A 20,403-nucleotide genomic window follows, 5' to 3' on the forward strand; every position below is an offset into this window, starting at 1 on the left:
TCGGGCGCCTGAGGCTAGTGGACAAATCGGGCGCCGCCATTCACTCCTATAATAAATATCGTTTAATGGGCGCCCGATAGGAAAAAAGGGCGCCGGAGAAAACTAACGTTTTAAAAGCGGCGCCCGGAGACTTAATGTTTTATTACTGTTTCTCATGATTACACATTATTTAATGATTTATACATTTTTAAATATTATTTTTAAACGAAAAACAGTACAATATTTTTTTCCAAACATTATTTTTAAACGAAAAACAGTACTTTTTTTTATTTTTTATTTTTTTTTTCCATTATTTTTAAACGAAAAAAACAACAGGGGGGGGGGGGGGGGTCTTAGGTTTAGCAACCAACAGGGGGGTCTTAGGTTTAGGCACCAACAGGGGGTCTTAGGTTTAGGCACCAAAAGGGGGGTCTTAGGTTTAGGCACCAACAGGGGGGTATTAGGTTTAGGCACCAACAGGGGGTCTTAGGTTTAGGCACCAACAGGGGGGTCTTAGGTTTAGGCACCAACAGGGGGGTCTTAGGTTTAGGCACTAACAGGGGGGTCTTAGGTTTAGGCACCAACAGGGGGGTCTTAGGTTTAGGCACTAATAGGGGGGTCTAGGGGTTAGGGGTAGGTACAGGGAGGGTTACTTAGGCACCAACAGGGGGGGTCTTAGGTTTAGGCATCAACAGGGGGGTCTAGGGGTTAGGGGTAGGTACAGGGAGGGTTACTTAGTAATTTTTTTTTTAAACGTTATTATACGTTTCACTATTTAAACGAAAGATTAACGTTTTTACAATTGCCGATTTAATGCACATTATTTAGTGATTTATAACTTTAAAAAACATTAATTTTAAACGAAATACAGTACAATACATTTTTAAACATTATCCATGCTTATCGTTAAAAACCCGGCGCCCTTTTTTCCCAGCGCCCCTTTTTAACGTACGCGTCCAATGCAATGACTTTAGCTGCACGGCACAGGAGTGCACACTGCTGCTATTGGTACAGTACCTTGCACAATACACCCCATCATCATAAGTGCGATTGTTGTTCTCTTTTGATACTGCTATATTGCAGTTGTCTGTTGTCTGGCCTCTGCTACAGAGGCTGCAAAAATATATTTTTTTTTCTCAAATTACATTGGTATGTAAATCTGCACATACATGTACAGAGCCAAGTCAATGTATCTCTTGTCAGTGTCACTCATCAGGGATGCAACAACCATTGTTTTTCTTAAAAAAAAAATATTTGGGGGGGGGGGGGGTAAAATGTATAGGGCCATCACATTGTCTGGCCTCTGCTACAGTGGCTGCAAAAATATATATGTTTTTTCTCAAATTACATTTGTATGTGAACCTGCACCATCATGTGCAGAGCCAAGTGACCACATCGCTTGTCAGTGTTTTTTTTTTTTTTTTTTTTAAGGTAAATGTATAATGTATATGCCACGACAGCATCGTTCTGGCCCTCTGCTGCAGATGTACATACACAGCCATGGTGCGCCGAGATTCAGTGGCAAAACCACATGCCAGTAAAGGCGCGTCATTTTCGACGGCCAGACTCGCTGCAATTCCACGTTTATGATGTTTGAACAAGAACGAGCCATCGATGAGTATCTGTATGACCTGGGTGCTAGGACAGGCTCTATGGAGCTGGGGATTAATTTGCCGGTTTACTGGGCGCACTTCATAAACTTAAAGTGTTTGCAGTGCGGTAAACGCTGCATTTGTGAAGTGTGAAGCGGGCCTAACCCTTACACTACCTGATGGACATGTACACACGCCGGATGTTTTAAAGCAGCACTTTTTTCCACAAATGTAGGAATGTACCGTGATTTCTGCTCTTTAGAGATTAAAACACGACTCGTCAACGACGTAATTTTCGGTGAGACTTTTGCCATGGATCCTACTCTGGCATGCCCCCATCCAGGTGTTAGGCCCCTTGAAATAACTTTTCCATCACTTTTGTGGCCAGAAGCAGTCCCTGTAGTTTTTAGAATTTGCCTGCCCATTGAAGTCTATGGCGGTTTGCACAGTTTGCCAATTCGTGAACCTTTGCAGCAAGTTTGAGTTCGCGTTCACGAAGTGAAAATTTGATGTTCGGGCCATCTCTAGTGCTGTTCAGCCAAACTGATTACCAAAGTCTGGAAAGAGATCTAAATACCTGAAGAGCACAGTGATATTTAATAGCAATTGGCCACTTACTATTTTTTTTTACACTAATTAGTTTTGCCTCATTTTATGCACAAAGCACAAACGGGACAGCTGATTTTGGTTGGGCCAGAATACAAGGGATTAAAGAACACCCAGATGGCCGTGGTCCAGTTCTGTTTGGGCACTCTGCACTCTCTACCCTAATATTGCAGTTCTGCAATATCCTGCTCTGCCTTGACCAGCACTCTGCTGCTCCCTGACTTTAACCAGTGTTGGGTGACACTCTTTGCCATCATATGAAAACTATCTCTACCTTTTTCTCATCAATAACCAAGTTCATAGTAAGTGCTAGGAGGATTTTGGCTAGTTGCATTCATGTGCCACAACCTGCATTCAAATTTTTAGATTAGGAATTAGTACATCATTTGCATCTGGTTTGCATTCAAGGCATGTATTTAGCCCCTGTGGGGCTCTGCATGCCTCTGTTGGCTTACATTTCAGTTTGCAGCCTGGAGCGCTGTCACATTTTTGATGTCTGTTTGAATTAATGTGTATACCATTATTGATTAGCAGCACTAGGAAAATTATGTTTTTATGGTTAGACTAGCGGTAGGTCTTCCCCCGAGGGCCCGTCATCGCCGTGGGGAAGTCTAGTAGGGAACTCTGAGCATTAAAGAACATTCACGTGGCAAAGGCTCTATTTTGGAAAAATTGCTCCCTTTTTCAGGATGTTGCTGCAATGCAACTTCCTTATCCTTCTCATACCTCAAGAGTAGGGCATCACAACTCAATTTTCTTAGCTACTTAAAAAGATGACGTGTTTCGCAGGTCTTACCTGCTTTTTCGGGTCAAGGTTTAAGTGCCTTTGGGAAGAACACCTGGGATTTGGAGCTCCAAGTAATTTGCAGCATGCTGTGCATTTACCGGACAACATGCACATTTACAATGGGAGTGAAGCATACCTACTATGTACTGTATGCGTCACATCACACTTGTAATGCACAATGTAACCTTTCGTTATCATTTCATGCATAAGGTGAAAGCTTATTAGAAGTTTTAGAAGTGGAGGATCATCAGGACAGCCAAGAATTTTGCATTGATTAAAAGGAAAAAAAAATGTCAGCCTCCGTATCCTTCTCACTTCAGGTGCACTTTAAAGGAATCGGGGAACCCTCAGCAGATAATATGAACTGTGGTAAAGTACTCTTGTAATAGTTCTATTTTGCTCTCACTGACACAATCTTTTTGAAATATATAATTACCGGTATCTCTTATTTAGAAAGAACCTGCATATTATACAGTACTGTGCAGTAAATAGTGGTTGCAAATGTCATACTTGCATACATAATAGTAACAATGTATGACATAAAAGGTCAGACCCTGACTGTTAAACCCTTATGTCTGTCTGAAATTCCTCTTTGTGTCTTAAAACTCCAGAGCTGTTTGTCACATGATCTGAACACTGCTATTGTGCATGAGGTATTGTTGAGGCAGAGGATATAAGGGCTTTGCACTTATGATGATACTTTAAAATATCATGACAATAGCTCCACATATGTCAAGGACTCAAGGTCACCACAAAGCTGGAGGAATTTCAACTACATAGAACTTCCCCGCACAATGCTAAGAAAATAAATCTATTGTTACGCAGAAACTTTCCTTCTGAAATCTTAGTTCAGTAGAGTGGCGTCACAAGCAGTTGCACAAGGAGATTTTTTGTGAGAAGATGTGATCTAACCTTAAACCTCTAGGCAATAAACATTAGACTTCCAAATTACATTTAGCTATCATTCTCTGCTCTTAAGGTAGGCATAGAGTATTTAATTTTCTAATAGATTGGATGTTAGATTCAATAAAGAAAATATGTTTCTAGTGAAACTCTGTGTGCCTTGATCAATGCTTATTTATTTTGAGGACTACATCCTGATTAGGAAAGGGCATTCTTCTGGATACTGAGGAGGCGGGAGCATGGGGCTGTAGATGAGAGTGGCGCCAGAGCAAGGAAAGGCTGTTCTTCTGGAGACTGAGTGGGTGGGTGCATGGGGCCATAGATGAAGGGTGGCACCAAAGCAAGGCAAGGTGGTTCTTCTGGAGACTGAGTGGGCGGGATCATGGGGGCCATAGACGAGAGAAACACCAGAGCAAGGAAAGACCATTCTTCTGGGGACTGAGAGAGGCGAAACCACGTGGCCATGGGCAGGAGCTTTACCAGAGCCAGGAAATATTGTTCTTCTGGAGACTGAGTGGGCAGGAGCATGGGGCTGTGGACGGGAGTGGCACCAGGGCAAGAAATGCTTGTTCTTCTGGAGACTGAGTGGGCAGGAGCATAAGGCCGTAGACAGGAGGTTTACCAGAGCAAGGGTGGCAGTTATTTTGGAGACTGAGCGGGAAGGAAGGGGGGAGGCGGGAGAATGGAGTCATTGACAGAAGTGGTACCAGAGCAAGAAAGGAAGTTGTTGACTGAGCAGGTGGGACCATGGGGGTGTGGAAAGGAGTGGTACCAGAACAAGGAAAGATTGTTCTTCTGGAAACCTAGCGGGCAGGAGCATGGGGCTGTGGGCAGAGGTAACACACACAAGCAGAACCCTCCTTGTCTGTTTTAGAAAACATGCACAAACGCAAATTCACACGCATGCACACACATACACACGCACACTCACACACACACACTCAAAACAGCCTCTAACGTCACCCAGGCACACACTGATGCAGCACACTGGCTCAGCACGGATATGGTACTAATATTGGGCAGCTAAGAATTTAACTCATTGCTACCCTTACACTACATTAAAGTAAGGCATCATGAGATATCATCTGTGAGTTCTGAACTATTACTATAGAGATTATTATATTCCTGTATACTGCCCTAGAGCTCTTCCGCAATGACGCGCGTGATGTATGCTGAGGAAGAACTTAACTCTCTTAATGATGTTTACTTAAAACATTGCTCAATATTTGAAAATGTTTGCAAGGTGCCAGGAAGGTAAAGAGAACGTATTGTTTCCTGGAATAAAGAGGCTGATTATGTTTTGCTGAGACCCACAGACAGTTTGGAGGCATACCGTCCCCATGATTACAAATCACTGGCACCTCACATGTGGGTATGTACAAACAGCGGTCTGGCAATAGTTGAGGGCTGAATAGTCTGTGGTCTGTGAACTTCTCAGGACAACAATATTTATACTTCTACCAGACTCCCCTATGAGTGTGAAAACAGCATAATAAGACTGATTACATTGAATGTCTCGGCTGCTCCTGTGTGATCATATATCTGTGGGTGTTGTTACTGAAACCTCACGCACATTTTACTGTCACCTGATACAGTCAAGTATGATAACACTCTAATGTGTCGATGGGGTTACCCATCCTTCATAGCTGGTCCTATTTGAGATTTCTCCAGTCCGAAGTCTTGAGAGTCTTGAGATTTCTCCAGTGTTCCAGGATCAAAAGAGCTGAACGACACTGTTCACTGGAGCAGGGTGCAGTCTGACTGAAGAGACTGGAAGCTGTTGTCCCATGGGCTTTATAAGAGAGCCTTAAATGGGGTTGTAACATTCAAAAATTAAAAAAAAAATGCCTAAAAATAATTACTGCCCCAAAATATATGTAAACTCCCCTTTTTCTAAAATAGGTGCCAATATTTTACCCTAAGGGCTGGTTCAGACGGACGTTTGGAGGCGTCGCGTTCGTTGGCGTTGCGTTCGTGATGCGTTCAGGCTTTCAGCAGCGTTCACATTGCGTTCGGATGCGGTCGCGTTTTTTCTTCCCCTAGGGGGACATTACCCGTCGCGGTTAACCGCCCCTGGAAACAACATGTAGCTTCCAGGGGCTCCTTGAACGCCAGTGAAAATCGGGACCCGAACGCCGCGTTTGTGCAAACGCGCGTAAAAGCTTGGTACAAACGCTCCCATTCACTTGAATGGGAGCGTTTAACGCCAAGCCCTGAACGCTGGCAGTAAACGCTCTGCAAACGTCCGTCTGAACCAGCCCTAACAAGCTTATCTCAATGCAAATAGACAATATAAAGCGGCCACAGATCTTTCCTACAGCAAATCTTTCCTACAGCAAAACGGACATTTATAAAACATCCTATTTGCAATAAAAATTGTAAATATAGGGCGTTTCCAAATTAAGTACAATGTTTTAAAATGTCCATTTTGCAGGAAGTGGTTAAGCTGTTGTAGTAGAGAGGGAAAATCAATACTGAGCTGGGTTGAAAAGGGAAGTAATGTCACTTTTGGTATCACATAAAAACAGTAAAACAGAAATATTATTTTCTTCTTTTCATATCACATTTTCCCTAAATTTGTCAGTGAACGATAATAAAAGCAACACGATAGGTAAGCTAAATACATAATTTCTTATTGGATTATTGTTTTTATTTTCAGTTAATATGGTGTTTCATCCCACTTTAAGATAGACAACCCAGAGCCGGGTCGAAGTAAAGACTGGATAGGCTCCAGCCTCTGGGCACACGGCTTCAAGGGCGAAGGGAGGGGGGCTGACATATATTCTTCCCCTCTCCTTGGACCTCCCTCCTGCAGTGTGTGGCAGCAATACTGGGGTTAAGGGAGGGTGGGGGCACATCTAACTACAGTACTGAGGGGGAGAAGGGGAAGGGTCATCAGGGAGGGGGACATCTGACTACAATACTGGGGGGGTGGTTATCTAACTATGATACTGTGGGGGGGGGGGGAGGAGAGAGAATCTGGGTATTATACTGGGGGGGGGGGCTGCCTAATACTGTATGGCAGCACATTAGGCTATTGTACTGGGGAGGGAGCCAATACATGAGGCACATTTGCCACGTTTACTGGGGCTGGCACAGTTGGGGGGGCACACTTTGGATTCTGCCTCTAGTGCTTGAGAACTTTGTCCCGGCCCTGAGACAACCCATACACAGGTACATTAAATGTGCTGTCACAAATATTAAAGAGACACTGAAGCGAAAAAAAATTATGATATTATGATTTGTATGTGTAGTACAGCTAAGAAATAAAACATTAAGATCAGATACATCAGTCTAATTGTTTCCAGTACAGGAAGAGTTAAGAAACTCCAGTTGTTATCTCTATGCAAAAAAGCAATTAACCTATTTTGGTTCCTGGACGTAGAAACTACGTCCAGGAACCATGCGCGCTACCGTGCACTCCCGCGGCCGATCGCGCACGTGCACGCGCACTCCCGGCCGCGGATTTGGTAGCCACGGAATCAATGTATCGGGCTATTGTGCCCGATCACTGATTCCTCTCCCCCGCTGAAAAAGCGACAGCTTCTCTCGGAAGCTGTGCTTTTTCTGGCCGTTGCCTCCCCCCAGCGTCACTCTAAGCGTGTGTTACGCTTAGAGTGACATCATGTAAACAAACTCATGGCCGCCATCTTGTGGCCAAAAAGTAAAACTACAACTAAAAGTAAAAAAAATTAAAAACAACACACAATTACATTATAAAACTATAGTTTACATCCCACCCTCCCAAAAATACCCAAATAAAATGTTTAATATAAAAAAAAAACCATTACAATAAAAAAAAATGTAAATATTTACCTAAGGGTCTAAACTTTTTAAATATCAATGTAAAGATGAAATATTTCTATATTTTTTTAATTTTAAACTTGTAAATAGTGATAGATGCAAAACGGAAAAAATGCACCTTTATTTCCAAATAAAATATTGTCGCTATACATTGTGATAGGGACATAATTTTAATGGTGTAATAACCGGGACATATGGACAAATACAATATGTGAGTTTTAATTATGGAGGCATGTATTATTTTAAAACTATAATGGCTGTAAACTGAGAAATAATGATTTTTTCCGTTTTTTCTTATTCTTCCTGTGAAGTGGCTCTTAGCAAAATGTACCCCCCAAAGAAAGCCTAATTGGTGGTGGAAAAAACAAGATATAGATCATTTCGTTGTGATAAGTAGTGATAAAGTTATAGGCTAATGAATGGGAGGTGAACATTTCTCAAGTGAAAACGACGGAATGCGAATGGGTTAAGCTCTGCGACTTTCAAAGTCGTGGAGAGGGCTGTTATCTGACTTTTATTATCTCAAGTGTTATTGAACTATTTACTCTTTCTCTGCCAGAGGAGAGGTCATTAGTTCACAGACTGCTCTGAAGGAATCATTTTGAATGCTGAGTGTTGTGTAATATGCACATATAGAATGATGCAATGTTAGAAAAAACACTATATACCTGAAAAAAAAATGAGAATATTTTCTTTGCTGCTAAACTTCTAGTAATTATTCATAGTACACAACCAATTCATTATATCATATTTTTTTTTTCGCTTCAGTGTCTCTTTAAAGAAGCAAACACTATTTACACTGCTACCAGGACATGTAGTTATGTTGACTGTGGGGTATTCTAGGTTGGATAGCAGGTGGTAGAGATGAAATGTAAATGCCACATATGGATCATATCACAGGAAAGTGAGGTGGTAAGTGCCCAAAAATGAACATGTAGCCCAACGTACAGCCTAAAGAAAAAAAAATGGCAGCTCCTTTAACTACAGTATAAATGATTAAACAACATTTACGGTACATCAAAATAGAAGAAATCCAGATCAGCTTAAAATGAATACAGTGCTGTAGAGTGAACTTCTTAATGAACATCAGAAGAATGTGTAGTCAAGAAAAAGAAAAGATAAAAAGAATGTTTAGAACACAGACCTTTATTCAATTCACTTATCTCCTAAGTTTTCCCCTAAGTGATATTGTCATGCCCCTAATCAACAAAATACCTTCTAAGCCACCAACAAGCAAACAAATATTCAGAATAATTCTGACAGTACTTTTTCACCTATTCTTGGGTCTTTTTCAATTGCAGAGCGCTGAAAGTTATTTTAACCAGGAGATTAAAAATGATCTCCTAGGAGAAAATGTAGGAGAAAAAGTGAATTGAATAATGGTATGTTGGACTTTTAACATGCTGGGTTGTTCCTGCCACTACTGGTGTTATTTCCATACTTTTTGCAAAGAAACAGGAAATCAGGTGAATTTTAGCACTTTATAACTGCTATTAGAATAATGCTAAATACACACGATTGATAAGAATTGGATGATTATTTCCGACATATCTGATCTGCTCCTGTTTCATAAAATAATTGATTTTCTGAAGTTATCACGGGAAAATCTGGCCTGCTATCGATCGGGAGCAGTATGGACATGTACACATGATACTACTTACTGTCAGATTACCCGTCTGGAAATTGAATCATGTGTACCCCACATGAGAGATACCTTTTGGTGGAGATTTGGTGTCATACCTACTGACAGAAATTAAAAATCTCTCCAGCAAGGGCATAGAAAGTGACAATCTACCAGAGCTTCTAAAGAGTCCTTATAATATACCGGGTCACAGGTTGTACAGATAAACTCGCAAGAGTCACATTATGTTCATTTATGCTAAACGTTTCCTTTTTGTTTGTTGGCAGCTCCCGACTATTGTAGACAGCAGCTCCCGTGGAATAGATTTAAAATTCTGGGGAAAAGTCATGTCCAATCTATCAGATTCACTACGGGAGGTAAGCAGTTGTTCTGTGTTCTGCATGCCATGTATACATGCACGTTTTTATTTGATATATTTAGAGTTTCTGAATGGTTGGCAGTTTATCAGAGATTTTGTTTTTCATTGCTGTTATGTGTATACATGGCAACACGACCTGGATGTATTAAAATAAAAAGACTTTACAGGAAGTACATGCATATGAGTGCAATGATCTGATCACTTATCTTACTTATTATTAGTGATTGAACACTAATTATCTCTGATTACCTTTGGACTAGAGATCCCTTCGTAAAACAGGCTACACACTAATCGATCATGTGTGATTGACGTTTCCATCCATGTTTGCATTTGATCAGAAAATAGCTTATCGATCGAATAATAATTGAAACATGCACACACACTAAAAGCAATATCTGGTAGATGTTTAGCAGGATATCTATTTGCATTATTAGCACTCCAAATTCTTAATTGATTGATGCCAAATTGCAGGTTTAGAAAGTAACAATGAACTGATCTTACATCGATCAGAACTTAACAGAGCATCAGTTAAAGAGGAACTGTAACCAGGGATTGAACTTCATCCCAATCAGTAGCTGATGCCCCTTTCCCATGAGAAATCTCCTTTTCTTGAATAGATCATCAGGGACGTCTGTAAGGCTGATATTGTAGAGAAACCCCTCCCACAGTGTGATGTCAGGACCTAAGTGTAAATCAAAACGAGAGAAGATCAATATACATTTTGGCTGAGTGATTTTTTTTTGTAATACTCTATATTAGTGTACACATTACCACTAGTGCTAAGGGCACTTTATTTATTCACCCAGGTCTCTCTCTCACTATCCCTGCTTAAAAATTAATTTCTCACACAGCTCATAGTAGTTTGGGTCACCCTGAGCTGCTTGGTTACTCTGTCACACAGCTCACAAATATATTTCACTGTCTGTGTCACTCACAGCATGCAGCAGACATGAGGAGAAATAGGCTGATCTGAGGTGGTAACAGGTAACTAAATGAGCTGTAATATTGCTGGAATATAACTAGCTATAACAATAGTCTGTGTTTACACTCAGACTGGCTGCCTACTTGAGGCGATTCACTCCAGGCTGCATCCATTTTACAAGCTGCTGAGAGGGGCAGACCACTGTCTACAATTAGCATTATTAGTATCTTTATCAGTAAAGAGAAGCAAAGATAATAAACACACATTGCTAGAATCTTTAACCCCTTACCACCATATCAACAAGATTCTTTCAGCAAGGTGATAATTAAACTATAAACTGAGGAGTTGATAGCATCTCCCCTTTGCAGAGACATGGTCTAGCCCTCTGGGAGCCCAGTATTAGATACATTTTGTATCCAACACTGACGCCAAAACTGACAGAGGATTTTACAGCTGAGAGGAACAGCTGTGTGAGGAATCAAATTGCTCCTAGTACTTGCCCTAATGTGTGCTACAACATACAGCATTTAAAAATAAATGCATACATCGATAGTATTCCTTTAAAGAGGAACTTTAGCGAAAAGAAGAAAAAAAATCAATACACTGCAAAGTGAGAAGCTAAAAAGAAGAGAGATCAAGAAGTCCTGTAACCAATGGTCTCTCCAAGACCAGTTTGGGGGGAAAGCTAATTAACAGAAGAAAATTACTTTATTCTGGTGCAATCTTGCCTTATGGGCTCCCTTTCCAGTTAAACCATTATATGCTCTATTTATAAAAAGAGTCAGACATGCATGTAGGGAAGAATATGGGAACACTATAGAATAAGAAAAGACTTAGGTTTGCATGTATAATAAACTGTACTTAAGCTGAACAATGGTGGGTGATGATGATGATTCAGTAAAGAAATAGTCAAACCAATTAGAAGTAATATGATAATATATGTGTGTTGGAGTTTTGAGAGTTATTTTTTCGAGCTTTAGTATTGACTATCATGTTTGCTTTAGGACCTTTTAAAGACATATTGTTCTTGTTGCAGCTTTCACACAAACCAAGTTTCCAGGATCTCTTCTGGGTTCTGCAGCCCATCCTTCAGGATGGAGGACCAGCCACGTTCACTCAACTTATGAGTTCCCTTTCAGACTTGTTTTGCGGCTATCCAGAGGGGGGTGGATCCAGAGTGTTCTCCTTCAATTGGTATGAGGACAATAACTACAAAGCGTTCCTGGGAGTCAATACAACAAAGAAGGACCACTACTACTTGTATGATAAGACAACAAGTAAGTGCTGGTGTGGGGCTGGTAAACGAAATGAAACTGTAATGCAGTGGTCTTCTATCTGTAACAGTGATACCTGAACAAGGTAAATTCTAATAAATTAGGGTTTTCCAGGTGCAATTCCAGTCTATTAAAATTGTAATGCTCATTTCCAGATGAGGTCATTTTAGACCCCTTAGAGAAATGACTAAAGCCCTATGCCCTTATCAGGAGTGACATGGAGCATAACTAGAGGGGAGCAGCCCCTGCGATTACAGGGCTGTGGGGGCCCCAACTACTAACCATTCCCTTCCTCCGATACAATCAACTATTCTTCAGGTCATGTGTTTTTGTGGCCACAATTGTTATGGGTGTGACGATTCTGATGGCCACATGTAACGATCGGTGAAGCACAGAGAGGATCTGATTACCAGTGATCTGCAGAATCACTGGGAATACAGATGTATACCAGATTATACGTGATCTGCAGTATCACTGATAATCCGATATACTAGCTAACCTCTGTTCACCTGAGTAGAGTGTAGTGTTAGGTGCAACAATAACACTTAGAGGACTAAGCCTCAGTGCAGCAAGGAGTACTGCACAGATTCCTTCCACAGACCTGAGCTCTCCAAGACGGGAGGAGTCAGACTGACAGTAGGAAGGACAGACTGAAAGTAACCTTCAGGAGGAAGGATCACTAACAGAGCGAGGAACCGCCTCTAACAGTAAGGTCGGTTCTCGAGGTCGGACAAGCCAGGTCGTACACACACGGACAGATAAAGTACAAGATCAGGAGGCAAAGGCGGAGTCAAAGTACAGGCAGGGTTCAGCAACGGGGTATCAGATATATCGGGGTACAAAATCAGGAGGCAGAAGCAGAGTCAAGGAACGAGCCGGGGTTCGGCAACAGAGTATCAGAAATATCGAGGTACAAGATCAGAGTTCAGGAGGATAGTCAAGGCAGGCAAAAGTCATAACAGATAATCACAATCAAACTAGTACTTTAGCTATCAACAGAATCTAGCTAAGTGTAGGATTACAGCTCCAGCTGGTCCCGGCACACTTGCGGATCTGACTACGGATCTGGGTGCTTCCACATAAGTCTCCCTGCAGGGTGAGCTGGACATTGTTGAGGGTCGGCTGAGAGCTCGGGGTTGTCCATCATGGTCTATTCAGAGGGGGAGATCTAGGGCTACACAAAAATCCCAGTTGGAGTTACTACAACCTGTTAGGCAACGTAAATGTAGTCAGTATAAACCCACATTTGTGACCACGCATTCGGTGGAATACAAGAAGGTTACTAACATCATTACAAAATATTTTCCAATCCTGGAGGGAGATGTAGGCCTTTCACCGTTTCTTAAAAACGGAGTCAGGTTTTCCAGCAGACGTGCTCCGACTCTGGGACAGATTCTTTCCCCTAGTTTGTACGACTCCAAGTCCATTCCTAAAACCTGGCTTTCAGTAGTGGGGTCCTTCAAGTGCGGTACCTCCACCTGTAGATATTGCCATGTACATCGGAAATCGAAAACGGTGGTCTCTGCCTCGAATGGTTGCTCCTTTAGTATTAAGCAATTTATCAACTGCGGCACCAGATATGTTGTTTACCTGGTGACCTGCAGTCTTTGCTCTCTCCAATATGTGGGCTGTTCCACGAGACCCGTGAGGCAGAGAATAGCCGAACACTATTTGGGTGCAGGCTGGTCTACTCTTAATATCTCTAATGTGGCCAAACACTTTAGAGACAATCATGGTGGGGATATGGCGGGGTTTGTGTTCCAGGGGATTGAAAAAGTCATGCCTTCCAGAAGGGGTAGGGATCTTTATAAAATTCTTTTGAAGAAGGAAGCTATGTGGATCCACCGTTTAGGCACCAGGTTCCCGCAGGGCTTAAATGCCAAATGGGACCTGGCGCTCATTACCTGAGATTTCTCGGTATTGGGTCTCCTTTCCTTGCTTTCTTCCCTCATCCAGATTGTCCTCTCTCCCCACATATAACATCTTAGGGATCTGTGGTGTTTTACCTTTGAAAAGTATAGGCCTGTTCCTTGGTATTTTTATGGTTTTATTCTCATTGAGTTTTAAGTCCTGGCTATATGCATTTCCACATTGCTGGATATGAGATACTTATCTCTCCTTGCACCTGTGCCTGAACGATCATTATTTCCCTCCTTTGGGCGGGGTTTAGAGGCACAGGTGGAAGGATGTCCCTCTATATAAGGGGATTTTATACCATTGTTTGATCAGCTATGATTAAGAGCTAGTATAGGCTCGAAACATGTCAGCGTCCTGATGCATACATTGTTATTTGATATGTCCTAATAAAGATTTTGACCCTGGGACAAGTGCGGACCTTCTGCTTCCACATATGTGATTGCACGCCAGACAAAGAGCAAGTGAACAACCAGCAGTATATATACTCTAGGACCTTTCCAGGACCTCCCTAATTGCTGGTCCAATGAGAGCAGTGGAATTTGTCAGCTGACCCAGCTAGTCAGCCGACTCCCTTCTAACTGCTATTTAAACTCTGCCTCTGTGCTCGCGCGCGTGTAAGTCTGAATCTTGGTGGACTATCAGTCCCAGCCACACCAGTACTGTCATGCAATGTATCTAGTGCGGGGGCCGCCTCTGATGCGGATTCCGCCGTTACCAATGCGGATTCCGCTGTTACCAATGCGGATTCCGCCGCACTGCCTATGCGGCATGCAGCGTTTTTTCCGCGTTGTGACGCCATGCTGGACGCGGAAACAGCCGCCTCACTTCGAGAGACGGCGGCCTTTCCGCGTTTCCTTACAGTACCCCCCCAGAGGAGTGGACTCCAGACAACTCCTACCAGGTTTCTCGGGGTGTAAGGCATTAAACTCCCTCCTTAACTCGTCTGCATGCATGCGTAAGCCCGGTACCCATTGCCTCTCTTCAATGCCGTACCCTTTCCAATGTACGAGGTACTGTACCGAGTTTTGTACCGTGCGGGAATCTAAAATTTTTTCCACTTCATACTCAGGTTGGGCATCTACCAACACGGGAGGAGGAGGAGTGGGACCCACCTGGACTGCTGGTTTAAGAAGGGACACGTGGAAGGACCTTACCCCCCGCATGCTGGTGGGAAGGTCAACGGTATAAGTGACGTTATTAATCTTTTTTGCTACCGGAAATGGACTGACAAACCTGGGGCCTAATTTATCTGAGAGCTGTTTCAGGGCCAAATGACGTGTGGACACCCAAACCAAGTCTCCTGGCTGGAAGCTCCACTCTACTGAACGTTTTTTGTCAGCTTGACCCTTCTGAGTAAAAAACGCCTTTTGTAAACTATCTCTCGCCGTGCGCCAAATGTCTTTAAAAGACCTCTGCCAGGCCTCCACAGCTGGAAACGGGGTGGAGGCCACTGGCAACGGTGAGAACTTGGGCAATCTTCCAAACACAACCTGAAACGGAGAGAATCCGGTGGAGGAGCTTTTCAAATTGTTGCAGAAATTTGACCCAATCGCTCTGTGTCTCCGCAACATAGCACCTCAAAAATTGCTCCAATGACTGGTTGATTCTCTCCGTCTGCCCATTGGTCTGTGGGTGGTAGCCCGATGAAAATGACAGCTTCATGCCCATTTGTTGGCAGAATGCCCTCCAGAATCTAGAAACGAACTGGACTCCCCGATCCGACACTATATTTTCCGGAATGCCGTGCAGCCGGAACACATGTGTAATAAACAGGTCAGCCAACTCCTGGGCCGAGGGGAGTCCTTTCAAGGGCACGAAATGGGCCATTTTGCTGAAGCGGTCAACTACCACCCAAATGACCGACATACCTTCTGACTTAGGAAGTTCACCCACAAAATCCATGGACAAATGAGTCCATGGTTCACTCGGGGTGGGTGAAGGCTGCAAGGTACCCACAGGTGCCAGCCGGGAGGGTTTACTCTTGGCACAAATTGCACATTCCCTCACGAATTCCTTGCAATCTGCTGCCAAGGACGGCCACCAGGCGCATCTGGCTACCAGATCCTGAGTTCTAGATGCCCCAGGATGCCCAGCATTTTTATGCGCATGGAACATCTCTAGAACCTGGAGACGGAACGGTAGCGGAATGAACAGTACCCCTGCGGGCTTCCCTTCCGGGATGTCTTGTTGAAAGGGAATTAAAGTCCCCTTCAAATCCCCCCAAGTCTCAGTTGCGGCTAGTACCAACCTCTGGGGAATAATAGTCTCTGGAATAGAGGGCTGTGCTGTCTCTGACTCGAAGCACCGGGATAAAGCATCCGCCTTGACATTTTTGCTACCCGGGGTGTACGTAATAATGAAAGAGAACCTGGAGAAAAATAATGACCAACGGGCCTGACGGGGGCTCAACCTCTTAGCCCCCTCAATATACTCTAGGTTCTTGTGGTCAGTGTAGACCGTGACCGTATGCTCCGCTCCTTCTAACCAATGTCGCCATTCCTCGAAAGCTAACTTAATGGCTAAAAGCTCTCTGTTGCCAATATCATAGTTCCTTTCCGCAGGGGAGAACCTACGGGAGAAGTAAGCACACGGGTGCATTCTACCCTGCAAGCCAGATCGCTGAGACAGCACAGCCCCCACCCCGACCTCCGAGGCATCCACCTCAACAATAAATGGAAAAGACGTATCCACATGTCTGAGGATGGGTGCAGAACAAAATAGGCCCTTCAGGGTGGCAAAAGCCTGTAACGCCTCAGGAGACCAGTGAGTGGTATCTGCCCCTTTCTTGGTGAGACTGGTAAGTGGAGAAATGACCGTAGAGTACCCCTTTATGAATCTCCTATAATAATTGGCGAAGCCAAGAAACCGCTGAAGGGATTTCAAGCCTACCGGCTGAGGCCATTCCAGAACAGCGGAAACCTTGGCAGGATCCATAGACAAGCCTGTGGTGGAAATTATGTACCCCAGGAAGGCGACAGATGTTACTTCAAAGATACACTTTTCTATTTTTGCGTACAATAGGTTCTGCCTTAGCTTGTTCAAAACGAACCTCACATGGGTCCTATGTTCAGAGAGATTGTTGGAGAAGATCAGAATATCGTCTAGGTAGACTAAAACAAATTTCCCCAACACCTCTCTGAAGACCTCGTTGATGAGTTCCTGGAAAACGGCCGGGGCATTACACAACCCGAAGGGCATCACCAGGTACTCGTAATGCCCGTCCGGTGTATTGAAGGCCGTTTTCCACTCATCGCCCTCTCTTATGCGTACCAGGTTGTACGCACCCCGTAAATCCAGCTTAGAAAAAATCTGGGCGCTCGTGATCTGAGTGAACAAATCGTCTATCAGGGGTAGCGGATAGCGATTCTTTACTGTAATGTTGTTAAGACCGCGGTAATCGATGCAAGGTCGTAGGCCTCCGTCTTTCTTTTTTACAAAAAATTCCGGAAGTCAGACTTGTGGCCGGAAAATTTATCTGGTACGGGCATACGTATGTCAGCACTAGGAGGAGATCGCACTGAATCAACTGACGTCTGGAGGGTTCGCACAGAGCCTGATAGGACATCAATCATAGTCTTGTGGCTACCCAGCACTTGGTTGATGTTTTCCACCGAAGTGGCAAGTGTGCCCAGACGGTCAGTGTGTGCGTCCATTTGCATTTTTTGACCTGGCGTTCTGTAACGATCGGTAAAGCACAGAGAGGATCTGATTACCAGTGATCTGCAGAATCACTGGGAATACAGATGTATACCAGATTATACGTGATCTGCAGTATCACTGATAATCCGATATACTAGCTAACCTCTGTTCACCTGAGTAGAGTGTAGTGTTAGGTGCAACAATAACACTTAGAGGACTAAGCCTCAGTGCAGCAAGGAGTACTGCACAGATTCCTTCCGCAGACCTGAGCTCTCCAAGACGGGAGGAGTCAGACTGACAGTAGGAAGGACAGACTGAAAGTAACCTTCAGGAGGAAGGATCACTAACAGAGCGAGGAACCGCCTCTAACAGTAAGGTCGGTTCTCGAGGTCGGACAAGCCAGGTCGTACACACACGGACAGATAAAGTACAAGATCAGGAGGCAAGGGCGGAGTCAAAGTACAGGCAGGGTTCAGCAACGGGGTATCAGATATATCGGGGTACAAAATCTTGAGGCAGAAGCAGAGTCAAGGAACGAGCCGGGGTTCGGCAACAGAGTATCAGAAATATCGAGGTACAAGATCAGAGTTCAGGAGGATAGTCAAGGCAGGCAAAAGTCATAACAGATAATCACAATCAAACTAGTACTTTAGCTATCAACAGAATCTAGCTAAGTGTAGGATTAGAGGCCGGTAAATTTGCCATATGCAAGCAGCTTACTGCAATGTCACTGGTACTAACTCCAGGGTAGCACCGCCCACTACGGTATTAGTGCAATACACATTACATAAGGTGCACAGTGCTATAATGTGAGGGGCAGTGATCCTCTGGCATCAGTCCCATTGCGCTGTCTGCGCACAACAACTTTACCAGCCTTTCGTGCATCAGGCCTAAGATCCTGAGCCCACTAATGCAGTTGTGTCCGCTTCTGTCCGCTTTTCAGCATCTGTAACTTTGATGTGTAACTGAAAAGCAGACACAATTGCATCAGTGGGCTGAGGCCCTCACTAAGAAAAGCCTAGTAGTTTGTACATTATCCTCAGTTTCACTGGAAGCAAGTAAAGGGATTGGCAGAAAGTGAGCAACAGATCAGGAGTAGTGGACAATGCCTGGTACACACGATGCAATTTTCACATCAGATCAACAGGAAATTTCCCGTCCTTCGATTATTTCCAACATGTCTGATCTGCTTCTGATCGAGAAAGGGATTGATTATGTGCAGTACTGATCTCAAAATCGATCCCTTTTTCGATTGGAAGCAGATCGCACATGTTGGAAATGATCATACGATGGGAAAGTTCCCATCGATCTGATGGGAACAGTACATCATTTGTACGAGGCCCATGTTTTGCAACAATATTAATCATTGATTGTATTGGGGAAATTCTAGTGAGCAAAAGACCTGCCAGGAAGTTGTTTATACTAGTTTTCTCTCTTTATTTAGTCCTTTTTTGTTTTCTTAGCGGTGAAAAAGTATTACGTACAAGGGGCTTGATTCACTAAACCGTGATAACTCAAATATCACACCTTTTCGAAGATTGCACCTTATGAAAAGATATCACACCTTATGAAAAGATATCACACCTTATGAAAAGATATCACACCTTATCAAAGATATCACACCTTATCAAAGTTAGCACGCTGTATCAGAGTAGCATAGTGAGCGCTACAAACATTTGCCTGCTAATTGGCAATGGCACTCATCCTGCCCAGAGCCCCTGTGGGGTCATAGCTTACGCTATGCTACTCTGATAAGGTGTGTTAACTTTGGTAAGGTGTGATATGTTTTCATAAGGTGTGATATATTTGTTAAGGTGATATTTGAGTTATCACGGTTTAGTGAATCAAGCCCCAGGTGTGAAGAGTATATATCAAGGGCTTTATAGAGAATGCAGCATTTTAAGGTCGTCCCCAGTTAAAACTTACCGTATAACAGAGGAACTGTAAGGAACAGCCAAGCTAGCCGCTTTAACATGTAAGTAGTAATTAAGAAGGAATTATGTAATTTGTGTCACGTGGATTGATTTTCAGCCATCAGAGGCGTTTGGCCATCTTATGTCAATATAATCATATTGATATTGTACTATAAGTACAATTGTCAACAGAGATAAGAAAGATTTATGTTGTGTCATTATGCACCTATCTTTATTCAGCCTTCCTGTTTACCTTCATACTAAACTTTTATTTCTACTTATCTCAAACAGAGGAATCAATAAATGGTGAAAATAAGGTTGTTTGTATGAAAGATAATACAGTTCATTGCTGTTCACATCTAAAATGGCTGCTAGTTTAAAACCGTACTCTACAAGCATTGTAGATAAATGTTAGATTTTTTTAAAGCACACCTGAACTGAGAGTGATATGGAGGCTGCCATATTTATTTACTTTCAAACAGTACACATTGCCTGGCAGTCATGCTGTCTTTATTAATATGATTATTATTGTGTTTATTGTATTTATAATCACCAACATATTATGCAGCACTGGACAATAAATAGGGATACACACAATGTAAACATGGAATGACAGAAAGAGGTAGCACACGGTTATATAACATAGCACAAGGCTATACATGCAATCAGGGTATAAGATGCATGATCATGTGATTTAACAGAGACCCAGAAATTCAAGTCTGAGTTAGTCCATGGGAAGGTGTCATTGGTGAGGTTGCAAGATCAAGGACGACACACTAAAGGTGCGTACACACGCACTACAGAAGCCAACGACGGGTCCGTCAGACCCTCCCGCTGGGCGGACTTTCAGCAGACAGTAGTGCGTGTGTACGCACTGTCGGCAGACTGATAAGGCTGTTCCTGAATGACCCTGCCAAAGGCTTACAATCTAAAGGGGAGGGGGAGAAACACATAAGATAGGGCAGCGGAAAAAGTGCTCAACTGAGAAAGTTAACGTGTGGTAGATGGGGGGGTAGGCCATTTTAAAGAAGTGTGTTTTGAGGGCTTGCTTGAAGGTGTTGAAGGAA

The 20,403-nt window shown here is 43.2% G+C and overlaps 1 protein-coding gene across 2 annotated transcripts in view; it reads left to right on the forward strand.

Annotated features, from left to right (window-relative positions):
* ABCA4 (ATP binding cassette subfamily A member 4) overlaps positions 1-20,403 on the forward strand; it is a 300,886-nt gene that overhangs the window by 85,933 nt on the left and 194,550 nt on the right. For both annotated transcript variants that reach the window (XM_068239773.1, XM_068239774.1), the window contains exons 8-9: positions 9,580-9,669; positions 11,630-11,870. In XM_068239773.1, coding sequence (XP_068095874.1) covers positions 9,580-9,669; positions 11,630-11,870 — 331 coding nt within the window. The remainder of the gene's footprint in view (positions 1-9,579; positions 9,670-11,629; positions 11,871-20,403) is intronic.

This window comes from Hyperolius riggenbachi, chromosome 6 (genome assembly GCF_040937935.1).
Source record: "Hyperolius riggenbachi isolate aHypRig1 chromosome 6, aHypRig1.pri, whole genome shotgun sequence".
NCBI lineage: Eukaryota > Metazoa > Chordata > Amphibia > Anura > Hyperoliidae > Hyperolius > Hyperolius riggenbachi.